At 37.8% G+C, this 20,444-nt stretch overlaps 1 protein-coding gene and 1 long non-coding RNA gene across 2 annotated transcripts; one reads left to right on the top strand and one right to left on the bottom strand.

Moving 5' to 3' along the window:
• The first annotated feature begins 5,043 nt into the window (after nucleotides 1-5,043).
• LOC117333297 lies at nucleotides 5,044-6,026 on the top strand. The gene is made up of 3 exons (XR_004533874.1): nucleotides 5,044-5,266; nucleotides 5,515-5,579; nucleotides 5,921-6,026. It is a non-coding gene; the product is annotated as an uncharacterized LOC117333297 (long non-coding RNA).
• A 2,789-nt stretch (nucleotides 6,027-8,815) lies between these two features.
• LOC117333427 (potassium voltage-gated channel subfamily C member 3-like) lies at nucleotides 8,816-14,170 on the bottom strand. The gene is made up of 2 exons (XM_033892714.1): nucleotides 12,864-14,170; nucleotides 8,816-11,163 (listed from the first exon to the last, which is right to left on the bottom strand). The coding sequence occupies exons 1-2, from the start codon at nucleotides 13,338-13,340 to the stop codon at nucleotides 10,348-10,350; spliced, it is 1,293 nt and encodes a 430-aa protein (XP_033748605.1). The 5' UTR covers nucleotides 13,341-14,170; the 3' UTR covers nucleotides 8,816-10,347.
• Between the last annotated feature and the right edge of the window lie 6,274 nt (nucleotides 14,171-20,444).

Here is a 20,444-nt window from a genome sequence, read left to right as displayed (position 1 = left end):
TCTATAACGGTCACCCAAAACACTTAATCATAACCCTTTAATGGTCATCCCAAACACTTAATTATAACCCTATACTGGTCACCCTGAACACTTTATCATAACTCTTTAATGGTCACCCAAAACACTTTATCATAACCCTATAACGGTCACCCAAAACACTGTATCATAACCCTATAACGGTCACCCAAAACACTTTATCATAACCCTATAACGGTCACCCAAAACACTTTATCATAACTCTTTAATGGTCACCCAAAACACTGTATCATAACCCTATAACGGTCACCCAAAACACTTTATCATAACCCTATAACGGTCACCCAAAACACTTTATCATAACTCTTTAATGGTCACCCAAAACACTTTATCATAAACCTTTAATGGCCAACCAAAACACCTAATCATAACCCTTTAACGGCCACCACAAACACCTAATCATAACCCCTTAATGATCACCCCAAACACTGAATTATAACCCTTTAATAGTCATCCCAAACATTTTATCATAACCCTTTAATGGTCAACCCAAAGACTTAATCATAACCCTTTAATGATCACCCAAAAACTTAATTATAACCCTTTAATGATCACCCAAAACCCCTTAATCATAACCCTATAACGGTCACCCCAAACACTTTATCATAATCCTATAACGGTCACCCCAAACACTTAATTATAACCCTTTAATGGTCACCCGAAACAGCTAATCATAACCCTTTAATGGTCACCCAAAAACTACTTATCATAACCCTACAATGGTTACCCAAAAACTACTTATCACAACCCTTTAATGGTCACAGAAAAACTACTTATCATAACCCTACAATGGACACCCTAAACAATTAATCGTAACCATTTAATGGTCACCCCAAACATTTTATCATAACTCTTTAATGGTCACCCGAAACACTTAATTATAACCCTTTAATGATCACCCCAAACACTGAATTATAACCCTTTAATGATCACCCCAAACACTTAATTATAACCCTATAATGGTCACCCCAAACATTTATCATAATCCTATAACGGTCACCCCAAACACTTAATTATAACCATTTAATGGTCATCCCAAACATTTTATCATAACTCTTTAATGGTCACCCAAAACACTTTATCATAAACCTTTAATGGCCAACCAAAACACCTAATCATAACCCTTTAACGGCCACCACAAACACCTAATCATAACCCCTTAATGATCACCCCAAACACTGAATTATAACCCTTTAATAGTCATCCCAAACATTTTATCATAACCCTTTAATGGTCAACCCAAAGACTTAATCATAACCCTTTAATGATCACCCAAAAACTTAATTATAACCCTTTAATGATCACCCAAAACCCCTTAATCATAACCCTATTATGGTCACCCCAAACACTTTATCATAATCCTATAACGGTCACCCCAAACACTTAATTATAACCCTTTAATGGTCACCCGAAACAGCTAATCATAACCCTTTAATGGTCACCCAAAAACTACTTATCATAACCCTACAATGGTCACCCAAAAACTACTTATCACAACCCTTTAATGGTCACAGAAAAACTACTTATCATAACCCTACAATGGACACCCTAAACAATTAATCGTAACCATTTAATGGTCACCCCAAACATTTTATCATAACTCTTTAATGGTCACCCGAAACACTTAATTATAACCCTTTAATGATCACCCCAAACACTGAATTATAACCCTTTAATGATCACCCCAAACACTTAATTATAACCCTATAATGGTCACCCCAAACACTTTATCATAATCCTATAACGGTCACCCCAAACACTTAATTATAACCCTATAACGGTCACCCCAAACACTTAATTATAACCATTTAATGGTCATCCCAAACATTTTATCATAACTCTTTAATGGTCACCCAAAACACTTTATCATAACCCTTTAATGGCCAACCAAAACACCTAATCATAACCCTTTAACGGCCACCACAAACAATTATAACCCTTTAATGGTCACCCCAAGCACCTCATCATAACCCTTTAAAGGTCACCCCCAAAGACGTAATCATAACCCTATAATGGTCACCCAAAACACCTGATCATAATCTTTTAATAGTTACCCCAAACACTTTATCATAACCCTTTAATGGTCACCCCAAACACTTTATCATAACCCTGTAATAGTCACCCCAAACACTTAATCATAACCCTTAAATGGTCAACCCAAACACTTAATCATAACCCTTTAATGATCACCCAAAACCCCTTAATCATAACCATATTATGGTCACCCCAAACACTTTATCATAACTCTTTAACGGTCACCCCAAACACTTTATCATAATCCTTTAATGGTCAACCCAAACACTGAATTATAACCCTTTAATGATCACCCCAAATCCCTTTATCATAACCCTACAATGGACACCCTAAACAATTAATTGTAACCCTATAATGGTCACCCCAAACACTTTATTATAACCCTTTAATGATCACCCCAAATCCCTTTATCTTAACCCTATAATGGTCATCCCCAAGCACTTTATCATGACCCTTTAATAGTCACCCCAAACACTTTATCATAACCCTTTAATGGTCACCACAAACACTTTATCATAACCCTGTAATGGTCACCACAAACACTTTATCATTTAAGGATTGAATCTTGATTTGGTCGATTTCAGGGGGTCATGAATTGAGTTGCTCTTGAGACAAATTCAACATGAACTGCGAAGAGCAGTTCATGTTGAATTTGTCTCAAGAGCAACTCAATTCATGACCCCATGAAATCGACAAAATCTAGATTCAATCCTTATATTTCAATTGTTTTTGTTTTTTTTTCGAATAAAAAAGTCGGTCTAGATATTAATATCTTGTATCTTGTGCAAGTCTAAATGCGGAAAATTCCGAGGAGTTCCGGATTGTGCATGTCTTGTCGGTCGAGTAAAATAGTCCGCAATTTTAGGATTAAAAACAGCATTATTTTGTCAAAAAAAAAAAGTATCTAGCATATCAGGTCTTTCATAAAATACAAGAATACATTATCAATTTGATAATTTTAATAATTAATCCATGTTTATAACAACAATGTAGAAAAAGTGAAATAGTTCCGCGGAAGGATTTTAACCATGTATTCATACGCACTGATCAGTGTTAATCTGGTCAAATTCATGAGCAAATGAAACAGATTAAGTTTGGTAGTTTCATCGAGTCCAACTTGAGTAGAAATTGAAATATAACCCTATAATGGTCACCCCAAGCACTTAATCATAACCCTACAATGGACACCCTAAACAATTAATTGTAACCCTATAATGGTCATCCCAAACACTTCATCATAACACTTTAATGATCACCCCAAACACTTTATTATAACCCTTTAATGATCACCCCAAATCCCTTTATCATAACCCTATAATGGTCACCCCAAACACTTTATGATAACCCTTTAATGATCACCCCAAATCCCTTTATCTTAACCCTATAATGGTCATCCCCAAGCACTTTATCATAACCCTTTAATAGTCACCCCAAACACTTTATCATAACCCTTTAATAGCCACCCAAACACTTTATCATAACCCTTTAATAGTCACCCCAAACACTTTATCATAACCCTGTAATAGTCACCCCAAACACTTTATCATAACCCTGTAATAGTCACCCCAAACACTTTATCTTAACCCTATAATGGTCATCCCCAAGCACTTTATCATAACCTTTTAATAGTCACCCCAAACACTTTATCATAACCCTTTAATAGTCACCCCAAACACTTTATCATAACCCTTTAATAGTCACCCCAAACACTTTATCATAACTCTTTAACGGTCACCCCAAACACTTTATCATAACCCTTTAATAGTCACCCCAAACACTTTATCATAACCCTTTAACGGTCACCCCAAAAACTTTATCATAACCCTTTAACGGTCACCCCAAACACTTTATCATAACCCTTTAATAGTCACCCCAAACACTTTATCTTAACCTTTTAAGAGTCACCCAAATCATTATATCGTAGCTCTTTAATGGTCACACTTAGTCATAACACTTTAATGGTCACCCCAACCACTTAATTTAAACCCTTTAATAGTCACTCCAAAACACCTCATCATAACCCTTTAATGGTCACTCAGAGAAATACATACCAAATTGTTAGTGTTGACGTTTCCTACAAAAGTACCATGATACATGTATATCCTTCTTACCAGCTCTGAGTATAACTAACACAGGATGGATGAGGTTCAGTAACAAGTGAAAGAGAAAGATCCATATTTAATTGAGTAATACATATATATGTCATGCTATCTTTAATCAAATTAATACAATGCCCCTCGAAGGAGTTTGAATTACCTAGTAAGAAGATTTTGATCCCACAGATAATCAGGATTAAGTCTGTCTTTACACTGTCGTTTCTATGGTAATACATCATATACGTTATTAAATGTAACCGGGAGAGCGATCTAGGTAGAACTTATGGCAAAATCGCAGCTTGAGGATAATATTAGGTACAATGTAAGTAGCCACTACTAAATTATCATTATCTCCCTTGTTGTCTTATAATTATGTCCCACGTTCATTTATGATTAAGAGAATCGTTACCTTAAGTGTGTGACAAAGAAATCTCTCCAACCCGATAGGTATTTTTTTTTTTTTTTTTTTTTGCTTTTGTCTGACCCTCGGAAAAGCCTGGGGTTATATACATTGTACAACCTTGAATACGACCTCGAGGGTTTCGGATTTCTGTGTCACCTCCTCAAAGAAAGTTTAATCTTCTCTTATTCTATTATATATGTGTAAAGCAGAATACGAGAAATCAGATTTATTTCGATGAATCCGAAACATGTGGCTTTCCTTTTCTTACCCTCAACCGATCGAGCTACACAACAAAGGAAAAACAATTTAAAATAGATCTAAAGTATTTATTTAAAGAGGCTTACCCGCAGAGAGATCAGAAAAATTGGCCAATAGAAAAAGATTTTTTACACATGACAGATTGTTGAAATTGTTGAGTTTTTCATTTTATTTTCCTATAAAACGCTGAAAAGTGATATTAAAACCTCATTTTTTAAATATTATTGTGGCAGGATTGAAAGTTATTGAATGTATTTGTTTAGTTAGTTGCGTAAAGTTATATTAACGTTATGTCCAGTATAGAGGTCAAGTCTGAAACTGTGACGTCAGTATATATATGATATCTGACTGGCTAGTTGGGTTGGCGCGCGAGACCTTTGTGTGACAATAGGTAGACAGGCGAGCGACAACGGCGAAGACTGACCAGAGTGTGAGTGAGGTATGAAATCGATTTCAACTAACAAACTAATGTATCTGTCTATTTTATTTGATCTTTTTCTTGTCCGGCGTGCGGTAATTTCCGTGAGCAGTTTCAGTATTATTTGTACGGCATTTTATCCTATTTTAAATAAAAGACATATGTGTGCGTACGCGGGGTTTACCTGAGTGACCGCCATTACACTGGCTGGTACGATTGTGTTCATTTTTATTATTATATCTGACTATCTGTATCATTTATGTTTACAGATCTCAATTCTAATATATAGAATTGTATGAGCTGGGAATTAGTAAAGGCCTTCTGCCACACAGAGGTGATTATTATTTATATACATATTTCGCCATGTCGATGTACATGCTGAATATCCTATTATAATGTGTACGTGTGTGAATGGGTTTAACCATTCACACGTTTCAGTACGATAAAGTAATGAGATCCTTGTAAAAGTAATTGATTATATATATTGTAATTGATAAATAAGGAAATACAGAATCTTCTATTTCCAATTCATCATTTGTTATTATATTATTCCCGGTTAAATGTACGTATCTTATAGTTAAGTGTTAATTGTCAGACTGCAACCGTATCTGTAATGTGTGTATCGATAATGTAATGTGTGAGAGTAGTAAGAGTCTTTGTTTTGTATCGTTGCAGGGTAAAAGATTTACTATAATAAATCACTGGTTCCAAGAAAAACTACATCGAGCTGGGTTATTATTTTCACCCATATTCCCCTCGGTTTCATTATTTATTTAATCGCAACCCGCAATAAGTCCCCGCTATAAAGTGGAGTCTAATTTGATTGACACATCAAAGAAACAAGCACGTGCACAGTGCCGCACGGTGATAACTTCAAAGGCAGCGGCGATTTACAAAGAAGATTTGCCGTTATATTCCATACATTTCCCTCTCAGGTTGAGTTTTAAAACGTCTTTTAAATACATATTCTGTAATTGTTTTCAAGAAATAAAGTCGAAAAGCCTCTAATTTTGTCACATAGAAACGTGTACTGAAGTTTATTTAGTGATCGGAGATGTGCCGTTTACCGGTCCGTCTGCGGGTAAGCCTCTTTAATAACATTGTTTGCATATGAGAGATGCCTGCACCTGAAGCAATTGTCTCCCTTGGTCCAGATGGTAACCTGAACGAAAGCCAATGTAGTTCTAAAAAGCTGTGGCCAACAACCCAGAGCGAACACGATTAGGACTATGGCTGACCGAAAGCGAAATGATACAATAGCTCTCCGGAAGTCAGCAAGGGCTGGGCGATACATCACTGATGTGATGCTGGTATAGTTGACCGTGTCGGGTCAACCAAGACAGGCAACAAAAAGATGGACGTGGCAGCGGGGAGGAAGGTGGTACGAATGTATGATCGGGCATTCTGAACAAGGCGAAAGATTGTCTGGTGGGGCTCATTCCCCGAACACCAACTCTGGTAAAGACAAAGGAAGGTGTTTCTATAGGAAGTTCTTTGAAGTTTAGTTATAGTCTGTTTCAATATGGAATACTAACACAGGTAAAAAAATAGGGTCAACTCTATTTGTTGTATAATAACAATTATAAAAAAATCCAATACAATATATGCATAGCTATTCTAAGTAAGATAAAATATAAACAAAAACTATTACTACTAACTAAACCTGGAACAGATACAACTTTTGAAAAATATTACAATTCTACAATAATTGAATTATCTATACAAATCTGAAAAAAATACGAAGTCTAATTAATATACAATTGATTTACAGTGAAAATTTACACTATAAATGAAAAATGATACAAGGCTGAATTTGCTGAAATAATATAAAAGAATGTAAATTAAACAATCGTATTAAAGTATTTTTTAAATATCTACACTATAAATTAAATCAATATGACACATCCTTTAATAAAATGTTCAAAAGTATTCAACGATACAATTGTTTTACAATTCAAGATTCAGTAAGTACATATAAATATGTATGTCAAGATGATCAGCAAAATATGATGATTTTCCAAAGTGTGCTTCAGTTTTATACACTATTTCTGAAACAGTTTGGCAATCATTAACAGCTAATGCCTTTTTGATCACCTACCAAGTGAGTTGATTTACCTGTGCTGACTTACCTGTGTTCTTACATTGATGATATTTCTGTAACAGACAATAATTCCCTATCAACACACCCTAACCCCTGTGTCAACACCCCACCCTAACCAGAGTTGGTGTTCTGGTGGAACGTCCTGAGATATGATCATATGACCGTGTTAAGGTTCGGATTGGATCTCCGACTTCCTAAACTGATAGGTAAAGGGCCGTTGCAATACTGACATACGCAATTTAGGAGAAAGAGGGAGCGCGTCCGTTTAATAATATGCAGTCATCGCGACAGTGATATCGCAGATAAGTGCCAGACTGGTCGAACTTTGGGATAAGAATAACTACATTTGTAGATTCCCCACGATGTGATAATGTCCGGTCTGTAACGCTTGACATGCAGACAAGGGCGAGTGATGATTTGGTCAGCCTCCAGATGACGATATGCACGAGACAACAGATATCATAATCCCACAAATGCTTGAGTATAGTGTTGCACATGCTTGCATTGTCTTTCATATTTAAGCATTTAACTTGTTTGACAAGAAATTAAAAGAAGGCAGTTTGATGCTTAGTTTCGTTTTAGATTAATTATGATGTTCTTGTATCCAACCTGTACCAGTGTTATCCGATTCCAAAGTCAACATTCGCGTTATCAAGGACCTGTTCATATGACGTCACGAATACAAGCAATTGTTTGGCCAAAATATACTTCGTGAAAATAAACACAAATTCATCAATTTGATTTCAACATTTTTATCAATATACTCCACTCTGAGGATACTCACCTTTATACATAAAATGTCCCGAGTTACATTTATCTATCTGGGTTTTTTTCTCCGGTAACACGAACTTTTGTGACGTCAAAATACACCTAATACGGTGACGTCAGACAAAATGACGTCATTAGTGAGAATTATGATCCGACAACTTTCCGTTTTATTTGGTAAAGGCTATAAGTATATAGTAGCATGTTGAAATATCATACATTATGACCCTCTTGGAAGGGTAATGGATATTTGGCTGCCTAAAGTAATCCTATTCCTCCGACGGCGTAGAGGGCCACCAATTGTTTATTTTACCGAGAAAAAAAAGTTTAAGCTAAGTTCAATCAACTAATTAAATAGACCTTTTTAATTTAATAAAATTTCTTTGCAAGTTCATGAAATTGATTTAATTGTTGACGTGACGTCATATCTTCTTAACGACCATCTTATGTTCCTGTTCTCTACCCTTATCATTATAAAGCATGTCCTTTTGTTGTGATACTCGTATTTGATGTATGATCGGTATAATCTCTGTATCATTATACATGTCGAATTATCAGTATACTCCCGTGATAGTATTATCATCTCACAGTTGTTAAAGAAATATGATATCCATTCCTTGTATAATTCCTATACGTGTATTTACATTGGCTTTGCAGTGTCAATTATAAACCTAGTAAGCTTCTTTTCAGTTCATTATCTATAATCAGAACAAAACAGGCGTTTATTAAACACCCAGATCGATACATACAATACATGGACAACACCAGACTATATATAGGGAATGAATGGTGTTTTAACAACGTTCAATACATATATTTACATCAAACAATTCGTTGAAATACCGTGTTGCGACGTCGGTAATTACGACAGCTGTGGTTGGCAAGATGATATAGTTCCAGTGAATCTATGCAATGACACCAGTGTTATTAACAAACTTTAAAGAGAGAACCCAACATTTTTTAACACACATTGGAAGGCTGCCAACATTTTTGTTAATACATTAATTGGTATAGTTACAAAACGCAAGTTCCGTCTCGGATTAACTATGGTTATCAAGCTAACCGTGTATTAACACAGATTTAGCAGTGACGTGGTCAAATGTTACTGTACGCTTCAGTCATCTGTTATTGATAGATAGCTTATCTCGTGGAGAAGTTAAATATGCACCCATTTCCGCAATATTCGGTTTATTTTTTTGATTAAATACTCGTGTGACGATTTTTTCTTTCTTTTGTTTTGTTTTTGTTTTGTTACAGAAATCATCGTGTAACAGGAGAAAACACTAAAATTGTGCTGAACAGGCGCCGTAACAGGTAACGTCACAAAGAGACGACGTCATGATTATGTTACCAATTCCCGCGCGTATTAATCCGCTGAGCCTTTTCACTGCGTATACTCCAATTTATTCACAGTCAGAGTTTTCTAAGCTGAAGAAGGGAGAGATGTAAATATACACAAATAATTAACAAGAAACAGTTAGAAACACTGGCATATTTAACACTACTAACAATAATCGGGATGTGTAGTGTACGTTAATAACGTAAGTAAGTGATCGGAAACTTAAGAGAAAAAAAACAAACAAACGAAACAAAAACTAAAGCGCAAGCGTGAATTTCACACAAGAAATATACAACGATTATTTCAGAGAATGTAAGATAATAAACATTCCACGAAAGATAATAATAGCAATCATTTAAAACCCCAATAGTCTCAACAAAACAATGATAAACAATGTTAACCGGTTAACAGTCGAAAATACTGGATTTACATTTACATAGAGAGTCTGGTAATATCCCACTACTCTGAGATAAACTAACCAAGTCTAAGACTGATACCACGTGACAGACTAATGTCACGGTGTTACGTAGGCTTCCAGAATGACTCCTGGATACAGTGAAGAGGGTCGGACACTGGTTCCTTTCCTTGGTAATCACAACAGACAACTACCTCGATATACCATGATAAGTACATAATTGTATCATGTACCAGTAATGTTCTCATGGACAGATATATCTGATCAACTTCCGAGGAGAACAATTAGGCATGACAACCAGAATTATCCACATACTGCAGTATCGGGTATACAACGTAAACAACATAGTTAGCTCGAACTCCGGATTTAGGTATTTTTAATGATCATGGTTTGCTTAGCAGGAAAAATCCTAATCAAACGCTAAACACACTTATTGTCAAATACCAAAGTTCGCATATTTTAATTATTGTCATTCGGTTATTTTAGGTATCCGAATCATCTTTTGTGTCTAGCGATTTCATGTATCGTTCGCGATATTTATTAAACGTGTAAAAGTCACTGAAATTTGACGACGTGACAGCCATCGGAAGGGCAATCAGCAGAATCCCCGTCAGAGCACATAAACAACCTATGCAATAGCCTTGTGGGGTAGTCGGATAATAATCCCCATAACCCACTGTTGTCATCGTTACCACTGCCCACCAGATGGACACAAGGACATTGGGGAGCGTCACCTCAGAATCTGTTCCTAATTCCGCCATGTAAAGAAGAAGACCAAAAATGATGGCTACACAACCGAAACCCACAGCAAGTAGAAACAGTTCTCTGGCGCTTGACTTCAAGGACAAGATCAAAACCTTAACTCCGACATTATGGCTGATGAGCCTGAAGACTCGTAATACTCTCGTACAACAGATTAACGAAATAATAAACAAGACTGGATATAGACCGTCAACAGCAAGTGAGTCCCGGTAAATCTCCATCACCAAAGTAATCCACTGAAACACCCAGGAGATAAGTTCCACGCAAGGAAGGAACCCCCGAATAAATGATGCTTTGCTTGGTGCGCAGAAAAATCGGATAAGCCAGTCGACCGTGAAAATTATGTTACAAGCGCTGTCCAGAACAACTACGGCGTAATGTGGGCGTGTTGTGTAGTACATAAAGGCCGTGTTGGACGGCACACTATATGGGTAGGTTTTCGTATTGTCTACCGGTACACGGAATGCTGGGACGGACACGATGACGAAGAGGAAGGTAGACAAGAGGATCGTCACACACAGTACCCCGTACCAAACCTGTAAAGACAAGATAATCGTCAAACACAGTACCCCGTACCAAACCTGTAAAGACAAGAGAATCGTCACACACAGTTCCCCGTACCAAACCTGTAAAGACAAGAGAATCGTCACACACAGTACCCCGTACCAAACCTGTAAACACAAGAGAATCGTCACACACAGTACCCCGTACCAAACCTGTAAAGACAAGAGAATCGTCACACACAGTTCCCCGTACCAAACCTGTAAACACAAGAGAATCGTCACACACAGTACCCCGTACCAAACCTGTAAACACAAGAGAATCGTCACACACAGTACCCGTACCAAACCTGTAAAGACAAGAGAATCGTCACACACAGTTCCCCGTACCAAACCTGTAAACACAAGAGAATCGTCACACACAGTACCCCGTACCAAACCTGTAAAGACAAGAGAATCGTCACACACAGTTCCCCGTACCAAACCTGTAAAGACAAGAGAATCGTCACACACAGTACCCCGTACCAAACCTGTAAAGACAAGAGAATCGTCACACACAGTACCCCGTACCAAACCTGTAAAGACAAGAGAATCGTCACCCACACAGTTCCCCGTACCAAACCTGTAAACACAAGATAATCGTCACACACAGTACCCCGTACCAAACCTGTAAAGACAAGAGAATCGTCACACACAGTACCCCGTACCAAACCTGTAAAGACAAGAGAATCGTCACACACAGTACCCCGTACCAAACCTGTAAACACAAGAGAATAGTCACACACAGTACCCCGTACCAAACCTGTAAAGACAAGAGAATCGTCACACACAGTACCCCGTACCAAACCTGTAAACACAAGAGAATCGTCACACACACAGTACCCCGTACCAAACCTGTAAAGACAAGAGAATCGTCACACACAGTACCCTGTACCAAACCTGTAAAGACAAGAGAATCGTCACACACAGTACCCCGTACCAAACCTGTAAACACAAGAGAATCGTCACACACAGTACCCCGTACCAAACCTGTAAACACAAGAGAATCGTCACACACAGTACCCGTACCAAACCTGTAAAGACAAGAGAATAGTCACACACAGTACCCCGTACCAAACCTGTAAAGACAAGAGAATCGTCACACACAGTACCCCGTACCAAACCTGTAAAGACAAGAGAATCGTCACACACAGTACCCTGTACCAAACCTGTAAAGACAAGAGAATCGTCACACACAGTACACCGTACCAAACCCTGTAAAGACAAGAGAATCGTCACACACAGTTCCCCGTACCAAACCTGTAAAGACAAGAGAATCGTCACACACAGTACCCCGTACCAAACCTGTAAACACAAGAGAATCGTCACACACAGTACCCCGTACCAAACCTGTAAAGACAAGAGAATAGTCACACACAGTACCCCGTACCAAACCTGTAAACACAAGAGAATCGTCACACACAGTACCCCGTACCAAACCTGTAAAGACAAGAGAATCGTCACACACAGTACCCCGTACCAAACCTGTAAAGACAAGATAATCGTCACACACACAGTTCCCCGTACCAAACCTGTAAAGACAAGAGAATCGTCACACACAGTTCCCCGTACCAAACATGCATATATATGTTATTGACCATAAGCTATATAAAATGACCTTTTTAAATCAAAACATATTTTCATTAGTGATATCAAGAGAGTTTAGTATTGCTGCCTAATTAATTTAGTGTTTTTACCTTTCCACCGTTTGTTGAGTTGTCTGTTAGAACACTGTATATAGAAGACCTTGAACAGCAATTTACAGCAGCATGTTCGGAGACCTGATCACGTCTGGTTGTGCTATCGCATGAAATATGATTCAACAGTTTCTCGATAGTTGCAATATCCTCATCTGCTCTGTAAAGCACATTCCAGCAACATTTCTCTATTTTGTGATTAGGAACTCCCCAGAAGTCTAAATCCCTTTGAAATTTCCCCGGGCATACGTTTCCTGGAACATGGAGACTTCCGGTAGCGAGATAGTCGAGCACCGCGTCAAACACCAGCGCACTCCTGTTGAAGTAAAATTCGTCCCTTTCTCTATTGTAATACTTGGAGTTCTCATTGAGGTCGAACAATGGTGAAGACGGCTTCAAATTTTCATTAACGAAAGTTTGCTCGACAATGAATATAGTTCCCCTCACGTTCAGAGTAATGTAATTCATTTTACTCATAAAAATATCAAAATTTTCAAGAACGCCTTTGCATTCGTATGTTTGACTCAAAGTCTGACACGATTACAGTAATAAGCTACTAGTAACCATATTTTCCCACCACTTTTCACTCGGCTTGTGCACATGTTTCAACTGCTTTTGAGATCCTGTCTGATACCGATACAGTTTCTGTGAGCTCCCGGTTATATCAGGCCTATGTGTTCAAGATTAAAACAGTTTCCGCATTATCACCGCGATAACAGTTTCCGTTGTTAAGTTTGTATAAAATTGTGTGATCCTGGTGATCCCAGTTTCCGTGTGATGCCGTTGATATCAGTTTCCGTGTGATCCATTTAATATCAGTTTCCGTGATATCCCGGTGATCCCATTTTCCGTGTGATCCCGTTAATCCCAGTTTTCGTGTGATCCCATTAATCCCAGTTTCCGCGTGATCTCGATGACAACAGTTTTTATGTGATCTCGATGACAACAGTTTCCGTGTGATCTCGATGACAACAGTTTACGCGTGATCCCGGTGAAACAGTTTCCATGTGATCTCGATGACAACAGTTTCCGTGTGATCTCGATGGCAACAGTTTCCGTGTGATCTCGATGACAACAGTTTCCGTGTGATCCCGGTAAAAACCAATCTTCGTGAGGTCCCGGAGTTAACAATTTCAGTGAGATTTCGGTGAAAACAGATTCTTACGAGAACAGTGTCAATGTGATCGTAGTAACAACGTTAACGGTGTATAGTTTTTAGTGACCGTGGTTAGTGATTTTAAACTAGAATATATACGTGTGCTATCCTAGATGTACCAGCGATGTGGGTATCAGTGTCATTTCACTGACGACTGTGTACATCATTCGGAGTAACGATATGGTATTACATTTCTCTTTGGTTCGAGGTAACAAAAAGACTAATGAAGTAATGAAACACTGACTCTCGTACACGCTCACAGGCAGTTTATCGACTCCCAATACAATACCCTTGACAGAAAAACAAAATGATAGAGTTTTACTTGATATCAACACCGGAGCATCACACTCTTCAAAACTGGAAATAAACATTGGCAGGCAAGCGAGGTTATACGATGTTTATTGTTATAGATTGCATGTAAATAATTACTTAGGAAAAGTGAAAATAAGTTGATATAATCATCACGGTTAAGCTAACTAGGCTTGAGAATTATACAGATTAGTTACAGAGTATGTTTATACAAGAGTAGTACCGCCGGAGGCTGGAGATTGTAACGGAACCTCACGGGACATATTACAGGTACCAGTCAATATTTTCGCAGTATGGTTATGATGATCATTAAGATTACAATCATCATGGGAAATTATTAGCTAAGGCTTTGTTATAATGTCATTGTTGTGCAGCTATTTAAGCAAATAAGCTTGCATGTCCATTGTAAAGACTATAAAAGCCGGCGAGCTTCCACGGCTGAATGTCTATGCGCCATCATCATGCCCCGTCAGGTCTAGTACAATGTATATATGTATGTAGTCAATATATATATATCCTATACGTTGTATGATCTGTTCGTCCTAATGATTACATGTGTCGATACTTACTATACACACCCCAGTACAGTTTACTACTTACCTGGATCTCGTTATCCCCCACGAATAGTGTTTGCTGGGGCAAAGTCGGACTCTGTCCGTGCGCTGTCGGTACACGCATTGCTACATGGTACAGTGGTGCCTTTTTGTATGGAGTGCTTTGCATTTTTCATAATTTTCCTTTAACCTTGGAAACAAATGGTTAACAACTTTAATATCACACTTTTCACAATCAAGTTCATACATGTGTAGGTAGTTTCTCGTCCTGACATTGTAAGAATACTACACAAGTACGATCTGTTTAGTTACCTATTACAATATTCTGTAGATACAGTTTTTCCAAGTCGTTCATCATGGAAGTCAATTGTTTATAAAACTGTCTATCATATGGAAGAAATAAACATGTTTAATAGATTGAATAATGATTAAGATTTTGATAGATTTCGTCTCATTCACGATGTAATAACTCCACATATTCTATGGAGAGTCGCACAAACGTTTCCTGAACAACTCAATAAGATTAACAGTATTGTTCGGTTATGCGTTAATGTACGTGTATCAAATTCTTTTGAGCTGTGTCATTATTGTGGTATTTTTCATAATGACCGTATAACACATGTAATATTAAAGTATACAAAAACTGAAAGCATAAGAGATGATTTATGGTGTCTACTTTGCTTAGATTGTGATTTGGAATTAAACACCATTCTACACCGTTGTCTGATTACAACTTAATCCATGTACTTCTGGGAGGAATCCCTCTTCACATGTTAAATTTTCAAGATCGTGTGAAATTTACCCTAGACTGTGCAATTTTTATTGGCAAACTGTTACATTTATGTAACATCAATGTTGATGGAATTTAATACGAGCAATGCATTGTAACTACATGTATATTATGTATATATTTATATTTTCTAATTTTATCTGTAATTAACAATTTTCTGATTTACATATAAGCGTTAGCACTTTTGTAGTCGTATAGTGTATATATTTATATTTTGTATGTAATTCTTCAGTTTGGAGGAAATAAAGAAATAATAATAGTACTGTGGTCCATCTAGCGTGGTCTGTACAGCGGTCGATCTAGCGTGGTCCGTACTGCAGTCGATCTAGCGTGGTCCGTACTGCAGTCGATCTAGTATGGTCCGTACTGCGGTCGATCTAGTATGGTCCGTACTGCGGTGGATTAAGCCTCGCATTTGCTGCGTTCGATCTAGCGTGGTCCGTACTGCGGTCGATCTAGCGTGGTCCGTACTGCGGTCGATCTAGCGTGGTCCGTACTGCGGTCGATCTAGCATGGTCCGTACTGCGGTGGATTAAGCCTCGCATGTGCTGCGTTCGATCTAGTGTGGTCCGTACTGCGGTCGATCTAGCATGGTCTGTGATGCGGTCGATCTAGCATGGTCCGTACTGCGGTCGATCTAGCATGGTCTGTGATGCGGTCGATCTAGCATGGTCCGTTGTGTGGTCGATCTAGCATGGTCCGTACTGCGGTCGATCTAGCATGGTCTGTGATGCGGTCGATCTAGCATGGTCCGTTGTGTGGTCGATCTAGCATGGTCCGTACTGCAGTCGATCTAGTGTGGTCCTTACTGCGGTCGATCTAGCGTGGTCCGTACTGCGGTGGATTAAGCCTCGCATGGGCTGCGGTCGATCTAGTGTGGTCCGTACTGCGGTGGATTAAGCCTCGCATGGGCTGCGGTCGATCTAGCATAGTCCATACTGCGGTCGATCTAGCGGTTTCGTACTGCGGTCGATCTAGCGGTTTCGTACTGCGGTCGATCTAGCGTGGTCCGTACTGCGGTCGATCTAGTGTGGTCCGTACTGCGGTCGATCTAGTGTGGTCCGTACTGCGGTCGATCTAGTATGGTCTGTACTGCGGTCGATCTAGCGTGGTTCGTACTGCAGTCGATCTAGCATTGTCCGTACTGCAGTCGATCTAGCATGGTCCGTATTGCGGACGATCTATAGTAGTCCGTGCCGCGGTCGATCAATTGTGGTCCGTGCTGATTCGATCCACGTATCTCGCGCCTGATGCATACACAATTAATGTCTTTATTTGACACTTATGTTGCATGTGTTTTGAATTACGGATGTGAAGTATGGGGACAAGCTGTTTCACCACAAATTGAAAAAAATCATCTTCTTTTTCTCAAAGACTTACTTAATGTTAAGAAATCGGTAAATTCTTCTATGGTCTTCTTCGAAACTGGTAGATATTCATTGTATGTGCAACGTAAAATAGCAGTAATGAAATATTGGCTGAAATTACTAAAAACCAATAATTGTGTTTTAAAATCATGTTATGACGCACTTGTCGAATTGAATAATAAAAAACCTAATTGTAAAAGTAATTGGGTTTATCATATTAAAAATGAGCTTTGTAGTTTAGGTTTTGGTTATATTTGGAACAGCCAATACGTTTTAAATGAAAGTCATTTTATGCAAGTATATGTCCAGCGTGTTCATGATGTATTTATTCAAGAATTACGCAGTGCGTTTGATATATCGTCGAAATGTTATTTATACAAACATATTGTGGATACCTTCAATACTCAATTTTATCTTATTAAGCCAATTAATTATAAATTTAAAAAGTTATTGAGTCAATTCCGTATGCAAGGACACAGTCTAAATATTGAATCTGGGCGCTACAATAAAATACCTAGAAGTCAAAGAGTTTGCAGTTTGTGACAAAAATGACGTCGAGGACGAAGTACATTTTGTGCTTCTTTGTCCTGCATATTCTGAACTAAGAAAAACATACATCAAAAAGTATTATTATTCTCGTCCAAGTGTTTATAAATTGATAGAATTATTTTCCAGTAAAAGTGTTAAAACCTTGAATAGATTGGGTAAATTTTTGTTACATGCCACTGCAGAAAGAAAAACTCTCCTTGTAAGTAACTAAATTAAATGCGTTTTGGAAATTATGATCACAGTTTTTATATGTAGTGTTCTTGTATATACATTATATATGTATGTAGAAAGTATGTTATTTATATTGAATAGTACATGTTTAAATTATGTCGTCATACTGTCATGACGTCATAGGCATGCAATACGTAGACGCTGTAATTGTTATGCATCAGTTACAAGTTTTCAAAAGCAATATGTTATTCATTATTATGTGTCGTAAGTATATTGCCTGTGTTGGGCCCTCCGCCATCTTGTCATTCAAGTTGCAATATGTATACATATTATATGAATATTGTGTTATCCTATATGCTGTGTTGCATTTGGAATAAATAAATTGAAAATTGATGCATACACAATGACAACGACAAAGGCAAATGGTTATACTCGTAAACAGTACAATGCAGAGAACATGAATATTAACAAATGGAACAATAATGCATGGTAAAACATGATGGACATCAGTATTGTGAATCAGATATCTCATTTATATCAATAATGATTTTAGCCAATGAAATAAGTTCATTTTGAGTAGATGATTTTTCTACCCGTATTATCTAACATGTATTTATTATGTTTGTATTAGCATGTGACATTTTGATAAGATATGATTGATGGGAAGATTGATTGATTAATTGTGAAATCAAACATGTAGTTTCGAGTAGTCCATTGTCTACGTGCATTTCTCAGCCAGGTGAAATGAGTGTCATAGCGTACGTATTGGGCGATATCAAACGAGGAAATGTCAAAGGGTTCTCTAAATTCCGCGGAATCCTTGTGCAATTCTGGTCAAGCGATTTTCACGTGAAAAAAAATTCCAATGTAAAAACAAATCACCGAAGCACATGCATATCTTACATAAAGTAATGATTCAATGAACGAAATCAATTTAATTTGGTAACACGTCACAAAACCAATGACAATTCATTCCCGATTACACGGGGCACATATTTGCCATCGTGTTATTTTAGTCGCGTTTTTAACATAACCGGTTTCGTTTTAGACATGCTAAACCAACACAACTTTTGCCAAAATTTAAGAATAAATGTCGAGATAAATGATTATTAAATCATCGTTATGTATATACATAAATTATCTCGACATGTCATAAATTGTATTAAATAACGCGACCTTAGATAATACGATTGCAAAACTATGCCACCATATTAGTGTGGAAGTTGAGCATGTTTGTACGGTATGCGTGAATATAGGCCTATTATATCATATTGATGGATGTATGAGAGCGAATACCTTGGTGTGTGTAGACCGGCGAGCCAGTGATTGTGTGAGTGCTGATACCTTAATCCTTTATATTCGTTTGTTGGTGCCGCTTGGACGTGTTTAACTGTCGCTCGTGTCATCCATGTTTGTTTATATGCGGGTATATATTTCCGGGGTAGCCAGATCAAGTAGCCGTGTGCTGATTGGTGTAATTCTTAACTCATCTGTCAGTGGTTGTCGTATTTTCTATTTACAGCACACGTGCATTTCGTGAGTTTGGTGGTAGCTCCCCGAGCTGAGTCTATCTCAATGTTCTTATTGTTAGCTGTTAACGGGTCATGTTCTCTTCAGGTGGATGTAAATGTCCTGTGTCTAGAATGTTGGGGGTGTGCTCGTCCCGGGCGAAGCCAAGTAACTGACCATATTTGTTGTTAATGTGTCCCAGCGGTGGCCTTATAGGTAAGGGGCGTCGTCACTTGTCTATGTCTATTTTCATGGAATAAAATATATTAATTGTTCATTGTGCGTTGTTTCTTATTTACACTAGTGGTCATATTGAACCCCAGTCTTGAACCTGAAATCCATCACTCCGAAATTCGAGTGGAAATTGTTTTGTCCCTACATCGCTTTGCGTTGTAACAAAATGACAATTATCCTCCGAATGACGAGGGGGACCCCCGTGCCAACACCTGCATCAGCTTCCTCCATATGCTTCTCGTTTAGATGCCTTCATAACGGGATAAAGTTGTTTTTCCTGATCGCTGGTCGTTGATTCTGTAATCCGTACCTCTGAGCTTGTGGGCATTGTCCATCACATAAGATAGGTCCTTTGGGTAAAGAAGTTTTATCGCAACCTAGCACACAATTGTTCTTCATTTATACAGTATTTATTTCAGAACATGTCGAGTCGATCGCTGTATAACTGTATCATCAGCTTGTTATCCGTCGTGCATTGCGAGCAATTAACATGTACAATTTTCAGGAAATATTTGTTTTTTTGCTAACACGTGTAACACACATAACACGAGAATTAAGGGGCATCTAAAAAGCATAATCCAGTAATTTCAGCGGCCTAATAATTCCTACTATGGTGCAATTTAAGAGAAGCAACTTGATCAACTTTTATATCATAGGAAATCGTGGGCCTTGCTGTTGACATGTAATTTACTGTAAGTTGTTTGTAAATTCCAATAAAACACAATTATCTCATTTGCATCACAAGTACTGCACAAAATATCCATGCCATTTTTCTCAGAAGTGTCTATAGCACAAAATAGGAGCATTGGTTTGACCTAATTTGACTTTATGATATGTATAAACACTGATTCTATTTTTACCTTGAATTGCAAATGGCGGTTGTGAATAATGTCACACAAATATGGCATATAAGGAGGAATTTCAAACATCAACACTGCTCTT

This window comes from Pecten maximus, chromosome 8 (assembly GCF_902652985.1).
Source record: "Pecten maximus chromosome 8, xPecMax1.1, whole genome shotgun sequence".
NCBI classification, from domain to species: domain Eukaryota; kingdom Metazoa; phylum Mollusca; class Bivalvia; order Pectinida; family Pectinidae; genus Pecten; species Pecten maximus.
Note: the sequence above shows the minus strand (reverse complement) of the source record. Positions and strands in the feature narration are given on the sequence as shown.

Excerpts from the sequence above, each read along its gene's own strand:
- LOC117333427 (XM_033892714.1), bottom strand. The coding sequence starts at position 13,340 with ATGAGTAAAATGAATTACATTACTCTGAACGTGAGGGGAACTATATTC. Across the intron at positions 11,164-12,863 it reads ACTCAACAAACGGTGGAAAG|GTTTGGTACGGGGTACTGTG; the intron begins GTAAAAACACTA and ends TTGTCTTTACAG.